The sequence below is a fragment of the Aotus nancymaae genome, unplaced genomic scaffold (assembly GCF_030222135.1).
Source record: "Aotus nancymaae isolate 86718 unplaced genomic scaffold, 86718_ANA_hifiasm-v0.15.2.pri h1tg000025l, whole genome shotgun sequence".
NCBI classification, from domain to species: Eukaryota; Metazoa; Chordata; class Mammalia; order Primates; family Aotidae; genus Aotus; species Aotus nancymaae.
Genome location: NW_026988438.1, coordinates 36471731 through 36494895, shown reverse-complemented (window position 1 = coordinate 36494895; position 23165 = coordinate 36471731). Strand labels below are relative to the sequence as shown.

Here is a 23165-nt window from a genome sequence, read left to right as displayed (position 1 = left end):
TGCTCTGATCTTAGTTATTTCTTGTCTTCTGCTAGGTTTTCAGTTTTTTTGATCTTGCTCCTCAAGCTCTTTCAATGTTGATGATAGGGTATCAATTTTAGATCTCTCCTTTCTTCTCATGTGGGCGCTTATTGCTATATATTTTCCTCTAGAGACTGCTTTAAATATGTCCCAGAGATTCTGGTATGTTGTGTCTTTGTTCTCATTGGTTTCGAAGAACATCTTTATTTCTGCCTTCATTTCATTGTTTATCCAGTCAACATTCAAGAGCCAATTGTTCAGTTTCCATGAAGCTATGCGGTTCTGAGTTAGTTTCTGAATTCTGAGTTCTAACTTGATGGCACTGTGGTCTGAGAGACTGTTATGATTTCTGTTCTTTTGCATTTGCTGAGGAGTGATTTACTTCCAATTATGTGGTCAATTTTAAAGTAGGTTTGATGTGGTGCTGAGTAGAATGTATATTCTGTGTATTTAGGGTGGAGATTTCTGTAAATGTGTTTTAGGTTTACTTGTTCCAGGTCTGAGTTCAAGTTCTGGATATCTTTGTTAATTTTCTGTCTTGTTGATCTGTCTAATATTGACAATGGGGGTGTTAAAGTCTCCCACTATTATTGTATGGGAGTCTAAGTCTCTTTGCAAGTCATTAAGAACTTGCTTTATATATCTGGGTACTCCTGTATTGGGTGCGTATACATTTAGGATCGTTAGCTCTTCTTGTTGCATTGATCCTTTTACCATTATGTAATGTCCTTCTTTGTCTCTTTTGATCTTTGTTGCTTTGAAGTCTATTTTATCAGAGATGAGAATTGTAACTCCTGCTTTTTCTTGCTCTCCATTTGCTTGGTAAATCTTCCTCCATCCCTTTATTTTGAGCCTTTGTGTATCCTTGTATGTGAGATGGGTTTCCTGGATACAGCACACCGATGGGTTTTGAGTTTTTATCCAATTTGCCAGTCTGTGTCTTTTGATTGGGGCATTTAGTCCATTTACATTTAGGGTTAATATTGTTATGTGTGAATTTGATACTGCCATTTTGATGCTAGCTGGCTGTTTTGCCCGTTAGTTGATGCAGATTCTTCATTGTGTTTATGCTCTTTACCCTTTGGTATGTTTTTGGAGTGGCTGGTACTGGTTGTTCTTTTCTATGTGGAGTGCCTCTTTCAGGAGCTCTTGTAAAGCAGGCGTGGTGGTGATGAAATCTCTTGAGTACTTGTTTGTTCGCAAAGGATTTTATTTTTCCTTCACTTATGAAGCTTAGTTTGGCTGGATATGAAATTCTGGGTTGAAAGTTCTTTTCTTTAAGGATGTTGAATATTGGCCCCTACTCTCTTCTGGCTTGTAGGGTTTCTGCTGAGAGATCTGCTGTGAGTCTGATGGGCTTCCCTTTGTGGGTAACCAGTCTTTGTCTCTGGCTGCCCTTAGCATTTTCTCCTTCATTTCAACTCTGGTGAATGTGACGATTATGTGCCTTGTGGTTGCTCTTCTTGAAGAATATCTTTGTGTTTTCTCTGTATTTCCTGGACTTGAATATTGGCCTGCCTTGCTAGGTTGGGGAAGTTTTCCTGGCTAATATCCTGAAAAGTATTTTCCAGCTTAGATTCATTCTCTTCATCACATTCTGGTACACCTATCAAACGTAGATTAGGTCTTTTCACATAGTCCCATATTTCTTGGAGACTTTGTTTATTCCTTTTTACCCTTTTTTCTCTAATCTTTCCTTCTGGTTTTATTTCATTGAGTTGATCTTCGACCTCTGATATCCTTTCTTCTGCTTGGTCAATATGGCTGTTGAAACTTGTGCATGCTTTGCGAAGTTCTCATGTTGTGTTTTTCAGCTCCATCAATTCACTTATATTTCTCTCTAAGTTGTCCATTCTCATTAGCATTTCATCAAATCTTTTTTCAGGGTTCTTAGTTTCTTTGCATTGGGTTAGAACATTTTCTTTTAGCTCACGGGAGTTTTTTATTGCCCACCTTCTGAAGCCTGATTCTGTCATTTTTTATCACATTCATTCTCCATCCAGCCTTGTTCCCTTGATGGTGAGAAATTGTGATCCCTTGTAGGAAGAGAGGCATTCTGGTTTCGGGTGTTTTCATCCTTCTTGCGCTGGTTTCTTCCCATCTTTGTGGATTTATCCACCTGTCGTCTTTGTAGTTTCTGACTTTCAGATTGGGTCTCTGAGTGGACATCTGGTGTGTTGATGATGAAGTTATTTCTGTTTCTTAGTTTTCCTTCTAACAGTCAGGCCCCTCTGCTGTAGGACTGCTGAGGTCCACTCCATGCCCTGCTTGCCTGGGGATCACCTGCAGCGGCTGTAGAACAGTAAGGGTTGCTACCAGTTTCTTCTTCTGCTGTCTTTGTCCCAGAAGGATACCCGCCAGATGTCAGTCTGATCTCTCCTTTATGAGGTGACTCTTTGGATATACGGGGGTCATGGAGCTGCTTGAGGAGACAGTCTGTCCTTTATAGGAGCTTGAGTGCTGAGCTGTGAGCTCTGTTGTTCATTCAGAGCTGCTGGGCAGGTACATTTAAGTCTGCTGCAGCAGAACTCATAAACCCCTTTTTTTTCAGGTGGTCTGTCCCAGGGAGTTAGGGCTTTATTTATGAGTTTCCACTGTGCTGTTACCTTTGCCCTGCCTGGCAAGGAGGCAGCCTAGTCACTGTCTGCTTCCAGAGGCTTTGCTGAGCTGCTCTGGGCTCCGCCCAGCTGCTGTGTGAATTTCCCTGCAGTTCTGCTTATATGGGTATAGTTAGAACTCCCTCGGCAATGGCGACCCACCTCTGTAATGGCGAACTCTCTCTGTAATGGCAGGTTGGCTCAGCAACGGCAGGCTGCCTCAGCAATGGCGGACTACCTCTGTAGTGATGGAGTGCCTCAGTAATGGCGGACGCCTCTCCCCAACAGAGCTGGACTCTCCCGGGTTCAGCTGTGCTTGTAGTGAAACTCTCAAGCTGGAGCACTTCCAATTGCTGTTTTTTTTTTTGTTTTTTTTTTTTAGGGTTGGGACCAGGTAAGCCTGATCACCTGGCTCCCTGCCTCAGAGTCTTTTTTTTTTTTTTTTTTTAGTTGAATGGTTGACTCCCAGGTGTTCCAGTTGCCTGTTGAAAAGGCGCCAGCATCTGTGTCATTTCCCATGCAGCAACCCACTGCTCAGGCTGAAACAGCGACGCTGAGAATCGTGGCGCTTTTTTGCCCGGGAATCTCCTGGCCTGGCTCCCTGTTTCAGTCCCCTTTTTTAATCAGCTGAAATGGTGACTGTGCCTTCCCGGAGCTCCTCTGGCCAGCCAAAACGGCACCCAGACTAGAGTATTTTGTACAGAGAACAGCCATGCCAGGGTGCCGGCAAAACAGCCGCGCTGGCCAAAACAGCCGCACTGGTGACCCGTGGGGCTCCTCCGCCTGGGAATCTCCTAGTCTGTGGGCAATAAAAATCCATCTGGATATGCGGTATCCACTCACCCTCTGCGCTTTCACTGGGAGCTGCAGTCCTGAGCTGTTCCTAATCAGCCATCTTGGATCTTCCTCTATATCGAATCTTGCTTTTTCATCCATTCTGACAATCTGTCTTTTAATTGGTGCATTTAGACGAGTGATCCCCAACCTTTATGGCACCAGGGACTGGTTTCATGGAAGACAATTTTTCTGGGAGGGAGGTTGGGGGTTTTGGGATGGAACTGTTCTGCCTCAGATCATCAAGCATTAATTACATTATCATAAGGAGCATGCTACCTAGATCCCTCATGTGTGCAGTTCACAATAGGTTTTGTGCTCCTGTGAGACTATAATGCCCCCGCTGATATGACAGGTAGCCAAGCTCAGGCAGTAATGTTCACTCACCCGCTACTCACCTCCTGCTGTGTGGCCCAGTTCCTACTAGGCCATGGACCTTACCAGTTTGTGGCCTGGGGATTGGGGACCCATGATGTAGCCTGTTGACATTTAGAGTGATTATTGATGTGGTTGCATTGGATTAAGATTTATTTGATGCCATTGCCTCTTCTTTTGTCTTCCACCTTTTCTCTTGTGTGTGTGTGTGTGTGTGTGTGTGTGTGTGTGCTTTAATTGAGCATTTTATATGAGTCTGTTTCTTAGCACGTCAGTTATACTTTTTTAAGAAACGTTTTTTAGTGGTTTCTCTAGGGTTTGCAGTATACGTCTACAACTAATTCAGGCCTGCTTTCAAGTAACACTATATCACTTAATGGGTAGTGTATGCACCTTACTGTAAGAAAATAATCCTAATTTCTCCCTCTTACCCCTTGTGGGATAGATATTTTTCATTTCACTTATGTATAATTATATGTAAGGATATATATACATATAAATATATAAACAATACCTTATTGCTATTATTTCTGAAGAAACTCTTTTCTGTTACATCAGTTGAGAATAAGAAAAATAAAACTTTTTATTTTACCTTCACTTCTTCCTGCTTTGATGCTCTTCCTTTTTAATGTGGAAACAAGTTTCTGACCTATATTATTTTTCTTTACTTTAAAGAACATATTTTAACATTTTTTGCAAAAAGGTCTACTAGTTGTTTAGTCCCTCAATTTTTTTTTCTCTGAAAAAGTCTTTTATTTCATCTTCACTTTTCAAGGATAATTTAGGACATAGATTTCTAGGTTGGTGCCTTTTTTTGGTTCAATTTTTAATTGAACAAATATTTTACTCTATTCTCTACTTCCTTGCCTGCTTTCCAAGGAGATTTTTTGTTAGTTTTTATTGCTATAAAGGAAAATCTGAGATTGACTAATTTATAAAGAAAAGAGGTTTAAAGACTGTACTTTCAGGGATCATTTCTATAGTTCGTTACTGGAGAAGTTTCTCTGAACATGTAGAGCACCGAAAACAGATTTATAAGAAAAAAAACCCATTCAAAAGTGGGCAAAGGATATGAACAGACACTTTTCAAAAGAAGACATATATGAGGTCAACAAACATACGGAAAACTGCTCATTGTCACTGGTCATTAGAGAAATGCAAATCAAAACCACATTGAGATACCATCTCACGCCAGTTAGAATGGTGATCATTAAATCTGGAGACAGCAGATGCTGGGGAGGATGTGGAGAAATAGGAACACTTTGACACCGTTGGTGGGAGTGTAAATTAGTTCAGCCATTGTGGAAGACAGTGTGGCGATTCCTCAAGGACCTAGAAATAGAAATTCCATTTGACCCAGCAATCCCATTACTGGGTATATATCCAAAGGATTACAAATCGTTCTACTATAGACACATGCACAAGTATGTTCATTGTAGCACTGTTTACAATAGCAAAGACCCGGAACCACCCAATTGCCCATCAATGATAGACTGGACAAGGAAATTCTGGCATATTCACACCATGGAATACTGTGCAGCTATAAAAAACGATGAGTTTGTGTCATTTGTAGGGACATGGATGAATCTAGAAACCATCATTTGCAGCACACTGACATGAACAGAAAATTAAACACCATATGTTCTCACTCATAGGTGGGTGTTGAACAGTGAGAACACATGAAGACAGGGAGGGGAGCATCACATACTGGGGTCTGTTGGAGGAGGCTAAGGGAGGGACAGTGGGGGGTAGGGAGGGATAACATAGGGAGAAATGCCAGATATAGGTGATGGGGGAGGGGATGGAGGTAGCAAACCACATTGCCATGTGTGTACCTATGCAACAGTCCTGCGTGATCTGCACCTGAAGTGCAATTTAAAAAAAAAAAGGTTTATATGGCTAACAGTTCTGCAGGCTGTATAGAAAGCATGGTGCCAACATCTGCTTCTGGTGAGTGCCTTAGGAAGTTTACAGTCATGGCAGAAGGCAAAGGGAAAGCCAGCAGCATATCACATGGGGAATGAGGGAGCAAGGAGAGGGGAGCAAGGGAGAGAAGGGGTATGTCCTAACCAAATCTGATGTGAACTGAGTGAGAACTCACTCACCACCAAGAGGATGGTGCTAAGCTGTTCATGAAGGATCTTCCCTATGAACCTTCTCACTAGGCCCACCGCCAATGTTGGAAATTACATTTAAACATCAGATTTGGGTGGACAAACATCCAAAGTATATCAGATGTTGACTGTAATTCTTATCTTTACTCCTCTGTGGGTATGGTGTTTTTTCTCCTCTGACTTCTTTGAGGTTTTTTCTTTATCTTTGATTTTCTCTGAAAATGATATGCATTATTTTAATTTTTTTTTCTTGCATTCATTCAGCTTGGTGGTTTTTGAGCTTCCTGGATCTATGATTTGGTTTAGGAAAACTCTCAGTATTGTTTTAGGTATTTCTTTTCTTTTTGGCATTCTTATTACACGTATGTTACATGTTTTTTAGTTGTCCCAGAATTGGTAGGTCTTCTATTGTTTCTTTTTAGTCTGTTCTCATTGCTTCTCAGTTTTGAGGTTCCTATTAATATATCCTGAAGCTCAGAGATTCTTTTCTCAGCCATGTCCAGTCTGCTTGGATGTCCATTGAAGGCATTTTTGATTTCTTTTACGATGTTTTGATATCTAACATTTCTTTTTGGTTCGTTCTTAGGATTTCCATCTCTTCGCTTACATTGCCCATTTGTTGTTACTGCATGCTATCTACTTTCTTCATTACAATGTGTAGCATATTAATCATAATTGTTTTAAATTCGTTCTCTGATAATTGGAATTATCAGATGCTGGAGCATCCCTTCTCCATCTCCACATCTGGTTCTGAATGTTTTCTTTCTTCAAACTGTAGTTTTTGCCCTTGAGTATGCTTTGTAATGTTTACTTTTTTTTTTTTTTTTTTTTTTTTGAGATGGAGCCTCACTCTGTCACCCAGGCTGGAGTGCAGTGGCATGATCTTGGCTCACTAAAACCTCTGCCTCCTAGGTTCAAGCGATTCTTCTACCTCAGCCTTCTGAGTAGCTGGAAATATAGGTGTGCACCACCATGCCCGGCTAATGTTTTTTTATTTTTTAATTTTTAGTAGAGTCAGGGTTTCACCGTGTTAGCCAGGCTGGTCTCGATCTTCTGACCTCGTGATCCACTTGCCTTTGCCTCTCGAAGTGCTGGGATTACAGACATGAGGTACTGTGCCTGGCCTATTTTTTTTTTTTTTTTGAGACAAGGTCTTGCCCTGTTGTCTAGTCTGGAATGCAGTGGCGTGATCTTGGCTCACTATAACCTCTACCTCCTGGGCTCAAGTGACCCTCCCACCTCAATCTCCTGAGTAGCTAGGAGTACAGGTGTGCACCACCACACCTGGCTAATTTTTCTATATTTTTTTGCTAGAAATGATTTTGTCATGTCATCCAGGCTAGTCTCGAACCCCTCGGCTCAAGCAATTCACCCACCTCAGCCTCCCAAAGTGCTGGAATTATAGGCATGAGCCACTGTGCCTGACTGTAATTTTTTTCTTGATAACTGTATATGATATATCAGGTAAAAGCAATTGCTTTAAATATGTCTTTAATAATGTAGTTGTAAGATGTAGCGAGGAGTGATGTGTTGGATAGTCCTATGATTAGGTCTCAGTCTTTTTGTGAGTCGTGTCTCTGGCCTGTGAATTCACAAGCATTTGTCATTCCCGCCTGCCCCGGCCCCCGGCCCCTTTAGGTGGGATAGGATGGCTAGAATAGGATGCAGTTGGGTATTTACCTCCTCCCATGTGGAAGGATAGAGCTGGCTGGAGTTGGATATTTCCTTTCTCCCATGTCAGTTAGGCTTTGATGAAACGTCAGCAGGTTAGGCTCTGGTTAACTGGTTTCTTTTCAGGGTAGATATTGTTAAGAATTACAGAGTGCTCTGGGGTATTTCAAAATGGTTTATTTTCTTCTCCTACTGCTGGAAGCATGAGGGCATTTTACTGTAATGATATCTATGATACTGTATTTACTGTGAGAACCTGGTCTAGCTCCTGGAGCTAAAACTCACAAAAGCATGGGAGATCCTCATAACTGGATGCCCCTGGAACTTTCGACTTTCAGTCTTGCCCACACCTAGTTTCCAGCAGTTTGTCGGCAGTTCAGGTTTTCCTACATGGGCATTGCTTCCTGTAGAAATTTTTGTTCCAGTATGTTGTGATTCTCTGTATCTCTGTCTGTCTGTTTAACTTTAGGTGTAGCAGTTTTCCCAGTGACCCTACCTATTTTACCTTTTGTTACAGATCTGAGAAAGGTTGTTGCTTTTCACTTTGTTCAGCTTTTTAATATGTGTTAGGATGACATAGTGACTTCCAGGCTTCTTACATGTGAAACAACCTGAAGTTCCCCATATTATTATTTTAAATCTTTTGTTCCTTTTTTTTTTTTTTTTTTTTTTTTTTTTGAGATGGAGTTTCGCTCTGTCACCAGGCTGGAGTGCAGTGCAGTGGCACAGTCTCGGCTCACTGCAGCCTCTCCCTCCTGGGTTCAAGTGATTCTCCTACCCCAGCCTCCCGAGTAGCTGTGACTACAGGCATTCGCCACCACACCCAGCTAGTTTTTTGTATTTTTAGTAGAGATGGGGTTTCACCATCTTGGCCAGGATGGTCTCGATCTCTTGACCTCACGATCCACTTGCCTTGGCCTCCCAAAGTGCTAGGATAGGATTACAGGCGTGAGCCACCATGCCTGGCCTGTTCGTTTATAATACTTTTAGAGATAAAGATTTCTTTCTAAGCATTGCTTTATTTACAAACCACAATATGTTTTGTTTTTTAGTGAAGCATATAAAACATTTTCTTGTGACTCCTGTTTTGAACTGTGAGCTATTTGTTTAATTGCCACAAACTTGAAGATTTCCCTGATACATGTTTTTTTTATTGATACATAGTATTTGTATATATTTATTGATGTATCTATGATGTTTTGTTATAAGCATAGATTGTATAATGATGAAGTGTAGGTATTTAGGATATCCATCACCTTAAGGACTTACCGTTTCTGTATGTTGGGAACATTTCAAGACCTCTCTTCTTGCTCTTTTGAAATATACAATATGTGGTTAACTCTAGTCATCTGCTATCAAACACTAGAACTTATCCCTTCTATCTAACTGCGTGTTTGTACCCATTAAGCAGCCTCTCTTTATTCTATTTCTAACACACGCTTCCTAGCCTCTGCTATCGGTCATTCCATTCTCTACCTCCATGAGATCAACTTTTTTTAGCTCCCACATATTAACAAGAATGTAAAATATTTGTCTTTCTGTGCTTGGCTTATTTCACTTAACAAAATGACATGCAGTCCATCCATGTTGCTGCAAATGACAGGATTTCATTATTTTTCATGGCTGAATTGTATTCCATTGTGTATATATATATATGCTGCATTTTCTTGATCCATTGATGGATACTTAGGTTGATTCCATATCTTTGATACTGTGATAGTGCTGCAGTAAACATAGGAGTGCATGTTAATTCCTTTCTTTTGGATAGTGTTTTTCCCAATATATTTTTGTTACTGATTCCTAATTTAATTTAATTTTATTGGTATCAGAGAGCATATTCTGAATGGTTTCAGTCCTTTTAAATTTATTGACATTTGTTTCATATCAAGCATATGTTCAGTCTTTGGAAATGTTTCATGCATTTTTAAAAGTCATGTGTATTCTATAGTTGTGGTGTGGAGTATTTTATGAATGTTAGGCTGAATTGGTTGATAGTGGTATTCAGGTCTTTTAGACCCTGACAGATTCTCTCGCTACTTGTTCAGTCAATTACTGAGAGAGAAGTGTTGAGATCTAAATATTATTTTAGTTTTATCTGTTTTATTCCCTTTTGTTCTATCAGATTTTGTGAGTTTTTAAAGGCCCTGTTGTTATGCAAATATGCATTTAGAATTATTGGATCTTTTTGATGAATTGACACATTTATCTTTATGAAATGTTTCTCTCTGTTGTTTAAAATACTCCCTGTGCCAAAGGGAGTTGTTGCTTGACATGAATATAGGCATATTTGCATGTAGCCCTTTTATTTGAAGTTCCTAGAGTAGTCAAATCTATAGAGACCCGAAGTTGAATGGTGGTTTCCAGGAGCTGTGGGGAGGGGAGATAGGGAGTAGTGTTTGATAGATACAGAGTTTTAATTAAGAGAGATGAAAAAGTTCTGGAGATGGATGGCGCTGATGAGTACACAACAATATGACTGTACCTAGTGCTACAGAACTGTACGTTTTAAAATGGTTAGAATGATAAATTTTATGTATATTTTGCCACAATTTAAAAAAGACACGGCACCAAAAAAATGAATGTATTCCAGAAAGCTGTGCCAAGAGTGATAATAGTTTATTTAGATCAATAAAGCCTTCATTCTTTATTTAATTGAAGCAATTAAAAAATATTAATTTGAAATAAAAATATTCAATAGCTAGATTCTGTTTTATTCTAATTCAGAAACTTTTTTTTCCCTGAGACACAGTCTGACTTTTTTGCTCTGTCTGGAGTGCTGTGGCACAATCTGGGCTCACTGCAACCTCTGCCTTTCTAGTTCAAGCCATCTTCTGACCTTAGCCTCCTAAGTAGCTAAGACTACAGGCACGCACCACCACACCCAGCTAATTTTTGTATTTTTTTGTAGAGACGGGGTTTTACCACACTGTCCAGGGTGTCCTTGAACTTCTGAGCTCAAGCCATCTGCCCTCCTTGGCCTCCCAAAGTGTTGGGATTACAGGCATGAGCCACTGTGCCCAGCCAAAAATCATTTAAATTATAGTAGAAATACAGTTTCCTATTTGGGTCTCACTAGAATGTGCTTATTTTTTGTTTCAGCAAGAGAAAGCAGCTTCCATGGATTTGACTCATCATTTAGAAAGCACTCTGAAGACCTGTGTAGATACCAGAATGAAAAATCTGGCAGCTAAGATGAAAATGCTAAAAGAAATGAGGTAGGTAAAAGCATGTTTTTGAGAAGGATATTTTAAACTAATTGCTCATTAATCGTTGCTTTGTTTAAATTGTATGCCTGCCATTTTTGCTTTAAAATTTAACTGTTGTATTTTTATGACTTTAAGGAGAGAAATTGAAGATAGTTATTTCTGAGATGAATTTGATACTTTTTTTGTCAGTTTTCTGTTGTCACTGCTTGGAGCTATAGTGTTCTAAGGTCATAACTGAGGCTGAAATTGAAAAAACATCAACATAGCTTTTAAGTGATAGTTTTATGGGAAACTACCATATCCAGTTGTTTTGCTTGGGGTTATTTTCAGGAGTACAGCACATTCTTGAATAACGTGTTTTCATTCAACGTTATTTCATTATAACATTGAAGAAGAAAATCATTTCCTAGCTGGAGCCCCACTGTCTGTGTGGAGTTTGCACATTCTCTCCATATTATTGTGGTTTTCTTAGAATACTGTAGTTTCCTCTCACATCCCAAAGATGTGCACTTAGGTGAATTGGTGTGTCTGTATTGTACCAATATGAGTGAGTGTGCATGAGTGTGAGTGCGCCCTGCAGTGCAGTGGTGTCATGTCCAGGGTTGGTTCTCACCATGCGCTCTGAGCTGTCGAGATAGACTGTGGCCACCTGCAACCCTGGATTGAAATAAGCAGGTTGGAAAATGAATGAGTGAATGAATATATATAAAAATTATTATAAAATAAACATTTATCAAATATTCAAGAATCATACAGATGCCTGGCAATAAATGATGTGGTGTGAAAGCATTCAGTGAGCTCACTATATTTGTTATTGTTTATTTTTGAACATGTGATGGTAAGGGGTGCTTCTTAAGATTTTAACTTTGCAAACATTTATTTCTTGATTTAACCCACCACTCCTACAACTCCTGTCACCCATTCATTCACCAAAGGTTGGGTAAATAATTATCTTACTTGCTTTTATTGTTTTTTCTTAAATGTATGTATAGTACACATGTATTTCAGTGTTTAATATTAGAAATGCTTTGGGTCTTTATTTAGAAGTGATGTTTTTGTGACTAGAAATATGCCATAGGAACTTATGCCTATGGTAAAATGGGCATTTTAAAACTTATTAGCCTATGGTAAAATGGGTTTCTTATATGTCTTTTCTCTTAAAGACATATTTACAAGTTATTTGTAGACCAAAAATTAAAGGTTCATTTCATATCATTTCAAATTCTGCAGACTTTTGAAGTTGCCTTTTTTATAGTTTTAAAAACTTTACATTTTTTTCATATTTTTTATGTCATGAAATTAGAAGTCTATCCACAAATAATTTTTGATTAAAAGTTTATTTATACATGTCTGCATAAAAGCATGTGGACTGAAAAGAAATACATGATTTTATATTAAGTTTTGAAAGTACTTCTTCAGAGCCAGTGCAATGAACAATAACTTTTAGACCATTACTATTAAAGTGTAACTTTTTCTCATACCAACTTTGTAATTTATTGATCTTTTTCTTTTTGATATTTTAAAAAACAGACATGTTAGAATCGGTGTTCGTTTTGGAAATGACCTTTCAGAAGCTATACAAGTGTTGGATGAAGGGTGCTTTACTACTCCAGTTTCTTTGAAGGGATTAGAGATAATGTGGGCAGAATACATTCTGGCTCAGGAGAAGATTAAAACTTGTGAAAATGTGGTGAGTTGAGAACTTTTCTCTATTATGGTTTTTATCTGTTGAACATAAGGAAATTTTTTTTTCTTTTTATTTTTTTGAGACAGGATCTTGCTCTGTTGCCAGGCTGGAGTGCAGTGGCACGATCTCGGCTCACTGCAATCTCCGCCTCCTGGGTTCAAGCTATTCCCTTGCCTCAGCCTCCCGAGTAGCTGGTACTACAGGCGTGAACCACCACACCCAGCTAACTTTTTTGTATTTTAGTAGAGATGGGGTTTCACCAGCTTGGCCAGAATGGTCTCGATCTCCTGACCTTGTGATCCGCTTGCCTTGGCCTCTCAAAGTGCTGGGATTACAGGCATGAGCCACCGTGCTTGGCCCTTTCTTTCTTTCTTTTTTTTTTTTTTAAATGGGATACATGTGCAGAATGTGCGGGTTTGTTACATAGGTATACATGTGCCATGGTGGTTTGCTGCACCTATTGACCTGTCTTCTAGATTCCCTCCTCTCACCTCCCACTCCCCAACCGGCCCTAGTGTGTATCATTCCCCTCTCTGTGTCCATGTGTTCTCAATGTTCAACTCCCACTTATGAGTCAGAACGTGGTGTTTGGTTTTAGGTTCCTTTGTTAGTTTGCCAAAGATTATGGTTTCCAGCTTCATCCATGTCCCTGCAAAGGACATGAACTCATCCTTTTTATGGCTGCATAGTATTCCATGGTGTATATGTGCCCCATTTTCTTTATCCAGCCGATCATTGATAGACATTTGGGTTGGTTCCAAGTCTTTGCTATTGTGAACAGTGCTGTAATAAACCTCCCTGTGCAAGTGTCTTTATAGTAGAATGATTTATAATCCTTTGGGTATGTAACCAGTAATGGGATTGCTGGGTGAAATAATATTTCTGGTTCTAGATCCTTGAGGAATTGCCATACTGTCTTCCACAACGGTTGAACTAATTAACACTCCCACCAAAAGTGTAAAAGCATTCCTGTTTCTTCACATCCTCTCCATCAAGTGTTGTTTCCTGACTTTTTAATGATCGCTATTCTAACTGGCGTGAGATGGTATCTCCTAGTGGTTTTGATTTGCATTTCTTTGATGATCAGTAGTGATGAGCTTTTTTCCCCATATTTCTTGGCCATGTAAATGTCTTCTTTTGAGAAGTGTCTCTTTATATGCTTTGCCTACTTTTTGATGGGGTTCTTTTTCCTGTATGTATGTTTCAGTTGCTTGTAGATTCTGGATATTAGACCTTTGTCAGATGGGTAGATTGAAAAGGTTTTCTCTCATTCTGTAGGTTGCCTGTTCACTCTGATGGTAGTTTCTTTAACTGTGAAGAAGCTCTTTAGTTTAATTAGATCCCATCTGTCAATTTTGGCTTTTGTTGCAATTGCTTTTGGTGTTTTTGTCTTTGCCCATGCCTATGTCCTGAATGGTATTATCTAGGTTTACTTCTAGGATTTTTATGGTTTTAGGTTTTACATTTAAGTCTTTAATCCATGTAAAGTTAATTTTTGTGTAAAATGTAAGAAAGGGGTTCAGTTTCAGTTTTCTACACATGTCTAGTTTTCCCAGCACCATTTACTGAATCAGAGATCCTTTTCCAATTGCTTGGTTTTGTCAGATTTGTTGAAGATCAGATGGTTTTTAGATGTGTGGTGTTATTCTGAGGTTTCTGTTCTGCTCCATTGGTCTATATGTCTATTTTGGTACCAGTACCATGCTGTTTTGGTTACTGCAGCCTTGTAGTATAGTTTGAAGTCGGGTAGCATGATGCCTCCAGGTTTGTTCCTTTTGCTTAAGATTTTTGTGGCTATATGGGGTCGTTTTTGATTCCATATGAAATTTAAAGTAGTTTTCCTAATTCTATGAAGAATGTCAGTGTTAGCTTGATGGGAATAGCACTAAATCTATAAAATTACTTTGGGCAGAATGGCCTTTTTATGATACTGAGTCTTCCTATCCTTGAGGATGGAATGTTTTCCATTTGTTTGTATCCTATCTTATTTCCTTGAGCAGTGGTTTGTAGTTCCCCTTGAAGAGGTCTTTCATATCGTTTGTTAGCTATATTCTTAGGTATTTTATTCTCTTTGTAGCAGTTGTTAATGAGAGTTCATTCATGATTTGGCTCTCTGCTTGTCTATTGTTGGTGTATAGAAATGCTTGTGATTTTTGTGCATTAATTTTGTTTCCTGTAATTTTGTGAAAGTTGCTTATCAGTTAAAGTTGTTGGACTGAGATGATGGGGTTTTCTAAATATAAAATCATCTGCAAACAGAGACCGCTTGTCTTCCCCTCTTCCTGTTTTTGAATACCCTTTATTTCTTTCTCTTGCCTGATTGCCCTGGGCAGAACTTGCAATACTGTGGTGAATAGGAGTGGTGAGAGAGGACGTCCTTATCTTGTACTGTTTTTTTCTTTCATATTTATTTATTATACTTTAAGTTCTGGGGTACATGTGCATGAGACCAACATCATTCTGGTACCAAAACCTGGCAGAGATGCAACTAAAAAAGAAAATTTCAGGCCAATATCTACGATGAACATCGATGTAAAAATCTTCAATAAAATACTGGCAAACTGAATCCAACGGCACATCAAAAAGCTTAGCCATCATGATCAAGTTGGCTTTATCCCATGGATGCAAGGCTGGTTCGACATATGCAAATCTATACATATAATCCATCATATAAACAGAACCAAAGACAAAAACCACATGATTATCTCAGTAGATTCAGAGAAGGCCTTCCGACAAACTTCAACAGCCCTTTATGCTAAAAACTCTCAATAAACTAGGTATCAATGGATTGTATCTCAAAATAATAAAGAGCTTTTTATGACAAACCTACAGCCAATATCATACTGAATGAGCAAAAACTGGAAACATTCCCTTTGAAAACTGGCACAAGACAAGCATGCCCTCTCTCACCACTGCTATTCAACATAGTAGAGGAAGTTCTGGCTAGGACCATCAGGCAAGAGAAAGAAATAAAGTGTTTTTGAATAGGAACAGAGGACATAAAATTGTCTTGTCTGCAGATGACATGATTGTATATTTAGAAAACCCCATAGTCTCAGCCCTAGTCTCCTTAAGCTGATAAGCAATTTCATCAAAGTCTCAGGATACAACATCAATGTGCAAAAATCGCAAGCATTCCTATTCACCAATAACAGACAAACAGCCAAATCATGAGTGAACTTCCATTCACAATTGCTACAAGGAGATTAAAATACCTAGGAGTACAACTAACAAGAGATGTGAAGGACCTCTTCAAGGAGAACTATAAACCACTGCTTAAGGAAATAAGAGAGGACACAGACAGATGGAAAAACATTCCATGCTCATGGTTAGGTAGAATCAATATTGTGAAAATGACCATACTGCCCAAAGTAATTTATAGATTCAATGCTATCCCCATATAGCTACCAATGACTTTCTTCACAGAGTTGGAAAAAACCAACTTAAACTTCATATGGACCAAAAAAGAGCCCACATAGCCAAAACAATGCTAAGCAATAAAAAACCAAAACACACACATACACAAAACAAAGCTGGAGGCATCACCCTACTTGACTTCAAACTATGCTATAAGGCTACAGTAATCAAAACAGCATGGTATTGGTACCAAAACAGAGATATAGACCAATGGAACGGAACAGAGACCTCAGAAAGAATGCCACACAACTACAACCATCTGATCTTTAACAAATCTGACAAAAACAAGCAATGGGGAAAGGATTCCCTATTTAGTTATTCATTTATTTATTTTCATTAAAAAAGATTTTTTTTTCCCTCTCCCACCCCCAGGATTTCTTATTTAGTAAATGGTATTGAGAAAACTGGCTAGCCATATGCAGAAAGTTGAAACTGGATCCCTTCCTTACACTTTATACAAAAATTAACTCTAGATGGATTAAAGATTCAAACATGAGGCCTAACACCATAAATACTCCAGAAGAAAACCTAGGCAGTGCCATTCGGGATATAGGAATGGGCAAGGACTTTGTGACTAAAACACCAAAAGCACTGGCAACAAAGCCAAAATAGACAAATGGGATCTAATTAAACTTAAAGATCTTCTGCTCAGCAAAAGAAACTATCAATAGAGTGAACTGGCAACCAACAGAATGGGAAAAAGTTTTTGCAATCTACCCATCTGACAAAGGCCTAATATCCAGAATCTGTGGAGAACTTAAACAAATTTACAAGATAAAAACAACCCCATCAACAAGTGGGCGAAGGATATCCTATGAACAGACAGTTTTCAAAAGAAGACATTTATGCAGTCAACAAATTATTAAAAAAAAGCTCATCATCCCTGGCCATTAGAAAGATGCAAATCAAAACCACAGTGAGATACCACCTCACAGCAGTTAGAATGGCAACCATTAAAAAAATCAGGAAACTGAGGTGGGTGGATCACAAGGTCAAGAGATCAAGACCATCCTGGTCAACATGGTGAAACCCCATCTCTACTAAAAATACAAAAATTAGCTGGGCATGGTGGCGCATGCCTGTAGTCCCAGCTACTCTGGAGGCTGAGGCAGGAGAATTGCTTGAACCCAGGAGGCGGAGGTTGCGGTGAGCCGAGATCGCACCATTGCACTCCAGCCTGGGTAACAAGAGCGAAACTCTGTCTCAAAAAAAAAAAAGTCAGGAGACAACAGATGCTGGAGAGGATGTGGAGAAATAGGAATGCTTTTACATTGTTGGTGGGAGCGTAAATTAATTCAATCGTGGAAGACAGTGTGCTGATTCCTAAAGAATCTAGAAACAGGGCCGGGCGCAGTGGCTCAAGCCTGTAATCCCAGCACTTTGGGAGGCCGAGGCGGGTGGATCATGAGGTCAAGAGACCGAGACCAACCTGGTCAACATGGTGAAACCCCGTCTCTACTAAAAATAGAAAAAATTAGCTGGGTGTGGTGGTGCGTGCCTGTAATCCCAGCTACTCCGGAGGCTGAGGCAGGAGAATTGCTTGAACCCAGGAGGCGGAGGTTGCGGTGAGCCGAGATTGCGCCATTGCACTCCAGCCTGGGTAACAAGAGCGAAACTCCGTCTCAAAAAAAAAAAAAAAAAGAATCTAGAAACAGAAGAAACACCATTTGACCCAGCAATCCCATTACTGGGTATATACCCACAGGATTATAAATCATTGTATTATAAAGACACATGCACATGTATGTTTACTGTGGCAGTGTTCACAATAGCAGAGACTTGGAACCAACCCAAATGCCCATCAATGATAGCCTGGATAAAGAAAATGTGGCACATATACACCATGGCATACTATGCAGCCACAAAAAGGATGAGTTCATATCCTTTGCAGGGACATGGATGAAACTGGAAACCATCATTCTCAGCAAACTGACACAAGACCAGAAAACCGAACACCATGTGTTCTCTCTCATAAGTGAGTGTTGAACAATGAGAGCACATGGACACAGGGAGGGGAACATCACATGCCGGGGCCTAGGGGATGTGGGGCTAGGGGAGGAATAGCAAGTGGTGGGGGGATTGGGAAGAGATAGCATTAGTATAATTATCTAATGTAGATGATGGGGTGATGGATGCAGCAGACCACCACTATGGCACATGTATACCTATGTAACAAACCTGCACCATCTGTACTGATTTTCAAAGGGAATGCCCCAGCTTTTGCCCATTCAATTTGATAATGGCTGTGGGTTTGTCATAAATAGCTCTTATTATTTTGAGATACGTTCCATCAATTCTTAGTTTATTGAGAGTTTTTAACATGACGGGATGTTGAATTTTATCAAAGACGTTTTCTGCGTCTATTGAGATAGTCATGTGGTTTTTGTCTTTGGTTCTGTTTATGTGATGGATTATGTTTATTGATTTGCCTGTGTTGAACCAGCCTTGCATACCAGGGATGAAGCCGACATGATCATCGTGGATAAGTTTTTTGATGTGCTCTTGGATTCGGTTTGCCAGTATTTTATTGGGGATTTTTGCATTGATGTTCATCAGGGATATTGGCCTGAAGTTTTCTTTTTTGTTCTGTCTCTTCCTGGTTTGGGTATCAAGATAATGCTGTTTTTATAAAATGAGTTAGGGAAGAGCCCTTCCTTTTTCAGTTGTTGGGAATAGTTTCAAAAGGAATGGTACCAGCAGTGGTGAATCTGTCTGGTCCTGAGCTTTTTTTGGTTGGTAGGCTATTACTGCAATTTCAGAGTTTGTTATTGGTCTGTTCAGGGATTCAGTTTCTTCCTGATTTAGTCTTGGTAGGGTATAGACATCCAGGAATTTACTCATTTCTTCTAGTTTTCTAGTTTATTTGTGTAGAGGTGTTTATAGTATTCTCTGATGGTAGTTTGTATTTTTGTGGGGTCAGTGGTGAGATCCCCTTTAGCATTTTTTGTTGTGCATATTTGATTCTTCTCTCTTCTTTTTTTATTACTCTAGCTAGTAGTCTGTTTTGTTAATTTTTTCAAAAACTCGACTCCTGGATTCATTAACTTTTTGGAGGTTTTTTTTTTTTTTGCGTCTCTTTTCTCCTTCAATTTTTCCGTGATCTTAGTTGTTGCTTGTCTTCTGCTAGCTTTTGGATTTGTTTGCATTTGCCTCTCTAGTTCTTTTAATTGTGATGTTAGGGTGTTGATTTGAGATCTTTGTAGCTTTCTGATGTGGAAATTTAGTGCGATCAATTTCCCACTTAACACTGCTTTAACTGTATCCTAGAGATTCTGGTACATTGTCTCTTTGTTCTCATTGGTTTCAAATAACTTCTTGATTTCTGCCTTAATTTCATTATTTACCCAGGAGTCATTCAGGAGCAGGTTGTTCAATTTCCATGAAATTGTGTGGTTTCGAGTGAGCAATACTAACCTTAAATGTAAATGGGCTAAATGCCCCAATTAAAAGACACAGACTGGCAAATTGGCTAAGTGGTCAAGACCCATCAATGTGCTGTATTCGGAGACCCATCTTCTGCACAAAGACACACACAGGTCCAAAATAAAGGGATGGAGAAAAATTTACCAAGCAAATAGCAAAAAGAGCAGGGGTTACAGTCCTAGTTTCTGACAAAACAGTCTTTAAACCAACAAAGATTAAAAAAAAAGACAGCGAAGGGCATTACATAACGGTAAAGGGACAGTTCAACAAAAAGAAGTAACTATTCTGAATATATATGTACCCAAGGAGCACCCAGATTCATAAAATAAGTTCTTCGAGACCTACAAAGAGGCTTAGATTCCCACACAATAATAGTGGGAAACTTTAACACCCCACTGTCAGTATTAGATTGAGACAGACAAGGATATTCAGGACCTGAACTCAGCTCTGAATCAAATGGACCTAGTAGATGTCTTCAGAACTCTTTACCCCAAATCACCTGAATATACATTCTTCTCAGTACCACATGGCACTTACTCTAAAATCAACCACACAATTGGAAGTATAACATTCCTCAGCAAATGCAACAGAGTTGGAATCATAACAAACAGCCTCTCAGGTTACAGTGCAATCAAATTAGAACTGAGGAAATGTTATCATTCTAGAAAGAAAAGGGAATGCAGATATTGTAATGATAGTTTGTATAAAACCTTTAACTTTTACAGTATCTTCATATTAATGATTTGCTTCGTTCATTGCCTTGCAAGAAAAGTATAATAGACAACTGGTGATTGTGGATAACGGATAACAAAATCTTTTCCACTTTTGCATGAAACCTGACCTTTGGTTAACTCCCTCTCTTTGTTCCCTTGGTAATATGAGAAAATATTTCAGCTGTGTTACCAGGCAATATTACATGGTAAATACAAATTGCATCTGTACTGGGAGGAACTGCAAACTACAAATACTTGATTTGGACTCTTGCAACTGGACATGCCCCTTGAGGGACTCTGGAAGCTATACCTATGGGGCTGTTATAAGAGATATTGGCTTGGAGGGGCGTTAGGTTTGAAAACCAGAGTGGCTTTCATAAATGCTAATGTGGATATTTTCTGGTCTGAGTGGTGTGTTTTATGCATATAAACACTCTGCCTTACCATCAATTAGTGTCTAAGTCACCTATTGTTGGGCGGTAGTTGTTTGTGTGTGTGAGTAGGGGTATGAAAATGAAATACTTCACATGAATTCTTTATAAGCTTAAGTACAAGTGTATTTATTTCTTGTTGCAGTTTTCTTTAGTTTATTACATTGAGCTGAATAGAACTTCCTGTTTTTCTTGTAAACCATTCCCAACAACCACCGTAACATTTCCTAACATCTATGAGCTCTATACTTGTTGTGTTTGGACTTGTTCCATCTTAAGTATTTGTGGTTTCTGTCTCTGTGGATTATACCCTGTAAATCTTAATCCCTAATCATACCTAGGTTGACCAGTTGGCAGCCTGACTGGCTCTGAATGAGAAGTATGAGTAGGATAACAAGGCTTTTGAAAATGCCAGGAATGTTTAGTTTGGAGAAGGGGTAAGATTTTGGTTATTTTACATTTTAACATTCTAACTGATCACTTCTGATTATGGAAGAAAGAAGATGACAGCAGAATGAATAATTTTTTAATTTCTATGAAACACAGGCAGTGTGTTTATAAACATTTTCTTACATTAACTTTTAAAATGGGCTTATTTGCTCCCATTTTATAAGTGAAGAAACAGGCTTACAAGTTTAAGGAAATTGTTCAAGATAAGGTAGTTCTAATTTTTTTAAATTAAAAATTAATTAATTTATTTATTTTGAGGTATGGTTTCACTTTGTCACCCAGGCTGGAGTGCAGTGGCGTGATTACAGCTTACTGCAGCCTCAACCTCCTGGGCACAAGTTATTCTCCCACCTCAACCTGTCAAGTAGCTAGGACTACAGGCAGGCACTACCAGCCATGCCTGGCTAATTTTTCTGTAGTGATAGGGTTTTACCATGTTGTCCAGACAGGTCTCAAACTTATTGGTTCAGGTAATTCTCCTCCCTCTGCCTCCTCAAGTCCTTAAATTGCAGGCATTAGCAACCATGCTCGGCCCCTAGTTCTAAATGTTAATTAGGAACTTGAACCCAGACATTTCTGACAGCAAAGTCTGTTCTCTTTCTATTTAAACCACATTACTGATATTAAAATACTTTTTTTTTTAGTAGGAGACTTTAATTAATATTGTATTAAAAAACACAGAAGTTGTGTTTTTGTTTCCTTCCATGAATTTTTTTCCTTTTAAATTATGTGAGTGCTGAGATGTTTACTTTTTTTTTTTTTTTTAACTTAATTTTCAGTCTTTTTTTTATTGCATTTTAGGTTTTGGGGTACATGTGAAGAACATGCAAGATTGTTGCATAGGTACACACATGGCAGTGTGATTTGCTGCCTTCCTCCCCATCATCTGTATCTGGCATTTCTCCCCATGCTGTCTCTCCCCAACTCCCCACCCCCCTGTCCCTCCCCTATTTCCCCCGACAGACCCCAGTGTGTGATGCTCCCCTCCCTGTGTCCATGTGTTCTCATTGTTCAACACCCACCTATGAGTGAGAACATGCAGTGTTTGATTTTCTATTTTTGTGTCAGTTTGCTGACAATGATGGTTTCCAGGTTCATCCATGTCCCTACAAAGGACATGAACTCATCGTTTTATATGGCTGCATAGTATTCCATGGTGTATATGTGCCACATTTTTCCTGTCCAGTCTATCACTGATGGGCATTTGGGTTGGTTCCAGGTCTTTGCTATTGTAAACAGTGCTGCAATGAACATTTGTGTTCATGTGTCCTTATAGTAGAACAATTTATAATCCTTTAGATATATACCCAGTAATGGAATTGCTGAGTCAAATGGAATTTCTATTTCTAGGTCCTTGAGGAATCACCACTCTGTCTTCCACAATGGTTGAACTAATTTATTATACTCCCACCAACAGTGTAAAAGTGTTCCTTTTTCTCCACATCCTGTCCAGCATCTGTTGTCTCCAGATTTTTTAATGATTGCCATTCTAACTGGCGTGAGATGATATCTCAATGTAGTTTTGATTTGCATTTCTCTAATGACCAGTGATATTGAGCATTTTTTCATATGTTTGTTGGCCTCACGTATGTCTTCTTTTGTAAAGTGTCTGTTCATATCCTTCGCCCATTTTTGAATGGGCTTGTTTATTTTTTTCTTGTAAATCTGTTTTAGTTCTTTGTAGATTCTGGATATCAGCCCTTTGTCAGATGGTAGATTGCAAAATTTTTTTCCCATTCTGTTGGTTGCCGATTCACTCTAATGACAGTTTCTTTTGCTGTGCAGAAGTTGTGGAGTTTGATTAGGTCCCATTTATCTATTTTGGCTTTTGTTGCCAATGCTTTTGGTGTTTTGGTCATGAAGTCCTTGCCTATGCCTATGTCCTGAATGGTTTTGCCTAGGTTTTCTTCTAGGGTTTTTATGGTGTTAGGTCTTATGTTAAGTCTTTAATCCATCTGGAGTTAATTTTAGTGTAAGGTGTCAGGAAGGGGTCCAGTTTCTGCTTTCTGCACATGGCTAGCTAGTTTTCCCAATACCATTTATTAAACAGGGACTCCTTTCCCCATTGCTTGTTTTTGTCAGGTTTGTCAAAGATCGGATAGTTGTAAATGTGTGGTGTTGCCTCCGAGGACTCTGTAAATTACTTTGGACAGTATGGCTATTTTCACGATATTGATTCTTCCTAACCATGAACATGGAATGTTTCTCCATCTGTTTGTGTCCTCT

The 23165-nt window shown here is 39.1% G+C and overlaps 1 protein-coding gene and 1 pseudogene across 1 annotated transcript in view; both read left to right on the top strand.

The window, feature by feature from the left end:
- STK31 (serine/threonine kinase 31) overlaps window positions 1–23165 on the top strand; it is a 138238-nt gene that overhangs the window by 36395 nt on the left and 78678 nt on the right. Inside the window, exons 8-9 of the mRNA XM_012447846.2 lie at window positions 10712–10827; window positions 12349–12508. Of these exons, the coding sequence (XP_012303269.1) occupies window positions 10712–10827; window positions 12349–12508 (276 nt within the window). The remainder of the gene's footprint in view (window positions 1–10711; window positions 10828–12348; window positions 12509–23165) is intronic.
- Window positions 4780–4887, top strand: LOC135276551 (small nucleolar RNA U3; annotated as a pseudogene).